Here is a 3,252-nt window from a genome sequence, read left to right on the forward strand (position 1 = left end):
GGTGAACTGGATACACTTGTGTTCAGTGGCGTAACCAGTGGGGTGGCCGGGGGGGCAAGCTGCCCCCCCGGACACAAAAAAACTGGGAAGAAGAGCAACAAATTGGGAAGGGAAAAGGGGGAAGAAGAGAAAAGAGGGAAGAAAAAGGGAAGGAGAAGAGAAAAAGGGGAAAAAAGAGGGACGAAGAGAAAGGGGAAAGAAGAAAAGAAAAAGAGGGGAAAAGGGGAAGGAGAAGAGAAAAGGGAAGGAGAAGAGAAAAGGAAAGAAAGAGGAATTTGAAATTTGTACTCTGAAACACTGATTTTTTAGCTTCTAATATGCCAAAAACCAGGAGCTTCAGGGGGCTCGGAGCCCCCTTGACCCCCGCCGAGACTTTGCCCCTGGACCCTACCAGGGCCCCTAAGGCGGGCCCATGGACCCCACCCGTTTAACGCTTCGCGGCAAGCCGCTCGCGACTTTTGGTCAAGAATTGGGAAATTTTTCAACCTTGCCCCCCCGGTAGGTCAGGTCTGGTTACGCCCCTGCTTGTGTTGATTGTTGAGATGACTTAGGAATTTGACCAGTTCGTCTTTGCCATGTCGCCAGACGACGAATGTGTCATCAACAAATCTGAACCAAGCAACGGGTTTCAAAAGATACGTATCTAGTGCTTTGGTTTCAAAGTGTTCCATGAAGATATTCGATGTTATTGGGGAGAGGGGTGAACCCACTGACTGACCCTCTTTTTGTTCATAGAATTTCCCTTGCCATTTGAAGTACGTAGATGTGAGGCATAACTTCCTAAGTTCTACGATCTCATCACTTGTCATGCGTGTTCTGTTTTTAAGTGTATCATCATCACGTAAGATATCTCCTATAATCTTACTAGCATCATCAATTGGTACATTAGTGAATAATGATACCACATCAAAACTGACCAATAAGTCACCTGGTTCTATGGGTATTTGCCTTGCCTTTTCAACAAAATGTTGCGAGTTCTTGATGTAGGAAGTACCTTTCCCTGATAAGGGTGTCAATATATCCGCTAGGTGTTTCACTAAATTGTAGCATGGTGAATTGATTGAGCTGACAATAGGTCTAAGTGGCATGTTTTCTTTGTGAATCTTCGGTAGACCATATATACGTGGAGACACAGTATGCTTAGGTGTTAAATGTGATGCCTTTTTCTTATCAACCTTGTTCTGTTCCTTGAACTCAGAGATGGCCTTACCTATCTTGCGTTCAAGAGATAGGGTGGGATCTTTCTTCATGACCTGATAAGTATCGCCTTCAGACAATAAGTTGTTCATTTTCTCTTGGTACTTATCTTTGTCCATAACAAAGGTAGACCGCCCCTTGTCTGCTGGAAGGACAATTATGGATTCATCATTCTTGAGTGAATTCAACGCTTCTCTCTCTTCTTGAGATATATTTGGTTGAGGAACTTTGGCTTTCTTGAGAACCCTGAGAACATCACTTCGCACTAGGTTGGCTTCACCTTCACATAAGTCTTTTAAACCGTGTTCGGTCGCCGCTATTAACTCTTTGACCGGAATGCTCGTTGGAGTTGGTGAGAAATTCATGCCTTTGCTTAAGATAGCATTTTCAGATTCACTAAGTTCCCTACTACTTTTCATTGCGGACTGTATTTTGAGGAAAGTCACTATTATTTCGCTTGGTAAGCCGTATACTTCTACAGTATATGCAGTCTACTAGTTCTCTGTTGACAAGGGGCAGTCTTTATTGAACAGCTCTTTCTCAGAGCCAACAAACATTTAATTTAGCAGATAGGCGAGGTCTGCTTGTTTTCTGTAGACAAGGGGCAGTCTTCAGTGAACGGCTCTTTTCAGAGCCACCAAAACTTACAAAATCAGCAGATAGGCGAGATTTGCTTGTTTCTGTTGACAAGGGGCAGTCTTCAGCAAACGGCTCTTTTCAGAGCCACCAAAATTTACAAAATCAGCAGATAGGCGAGATCTGCTTGTTTCTGTTGACAAGGGGCAGTCTTCAGCAAACGGCTCTTTTCAGAGCCACCAAAACCTTTATATTAACAGATAGGCGAGACCTGCTTGTTCTCTGTTGACAAGGGGCAGTCTTCAGTGAACGACTCTTTTCAGAGTCATCAGTAGCCAAGGGGCGGTCTACATGTCTCAATCTTAGGTATTTTTGTCCTGAAGAAGTCAGAGCTACTCCTGACGAAAGCTTGACAGTTCTAAACTTGTCCGACGGCGAACCCGCTAAAAACCCACTAATTGTTATGAATTCCCGTCGTAAAAGCCTATCCCACAATTTGCATTAAAAGGTGTTTGACTGGCACTAGCAAAATGAGATACGTCTAGCACCAACTAGAGATACCTGGTCCTGTGTCACAAACTGGGGTATTGTGTTACATAGTAAAAAAATGAAATGTTTCAAACATTTTTCCTACACGTCTCATTTGAAGTGGTTCATCCTCCTGAGCATTTTGCCACCTTTTTTTATGGAAATGGGTTAAAAACGAGAGACTGCGGGCAAAAACAATCACAAAGTAGGCGGGATTTAACCCCACCTCTTTATTCCACATTTACAATCATTCTGAGTCTTTTAAATGACCTTCTGTATTTATTTACTTGGTTTAGATGTCTGAGAGTTCATTTAGACAAATATGTTTTTACTAGATTTAAATTTTTAATGGGGGTTTTAGATCAAATTTACGATATGAATCCCTACCCCTAATCCACCTCCATTTTATGCCAAACGTCATAAGAAAATAATTAAAAATTATTTTAAAACAGGATAAAAACATGAGTAATAAAGAATAAATTGAATCTTCTAAGTGAAGGAATACTCAAGAGACAGTGTTTTGAAATCCAAGCTGCACATCAAAATGTAACAAAACCATTTTTTTGTTTTTTGGGTACCCCGGTATATGACGCAGGATCACAGGATATTTCGGATATAAATAGGTATGGGGCATTCCACGTTTATGGGGTGGTTTGAAAGGTCATCGGAGGTCAAGGTCAAAGGTCAAATTTTAAACTTTGTCCGATCGGGCCCACATTTGGTGGGTGGAATCCTTGATACAAGGGGAATATATGCCCAAAATAAAATTGAGGTCAAGCGAGGTCAAAGGTCATTACGGAGGGGTCACATTTCAAACTTTGTCCGATCGGGCTCAAACTTGGTGGGTGGAATCCTTCATACGAGGGGAATGTATGCCCGAGATACAATTGAGGTCAACCGAGGTCAAATGTCATTATTGAGGGGTCAAATTTCAAACTTTGTCCGATCACG

At 42.2% G+C, this 3,252-nt stretch overlaps 1 protein-coding gene across 1 annotated transcript; it reads right to left on the reverse strand.

Annotated features, from left to right (window-relative positions):
- Positions 1-503: 503 nt before the first annotated feature.
- LOC140141677 (uncharacterized) lies at positions 504-1,616 on the reverse strand. The gene has a single exon (XM_072163589.1). It carries the CDS (start codon positions 1,614-1,616, stop codon positions 504-506), a length of 1,113 nt encoding a protein of 370 aa, XP_072019690.1.
- Between the last annotated feature and the right edge of the window lie 1,636 nt (positions 1,617-3,252).

Source organism: Amphiura filiformis, chromosome 19, assembly GCF_039555335.1.
Source record: "Amphiura filiformis chromosome 19, Afil_fr2py, whole genome shotgun sequence".
Classification (NCBI taxonomy): domain Eukaryota; kingdom Metazoa; phylum Echinodermata; class Ophiuroidea; order Amphilepidida; family Amphiuridae; genus Amphiura; species Amphiura filiformis.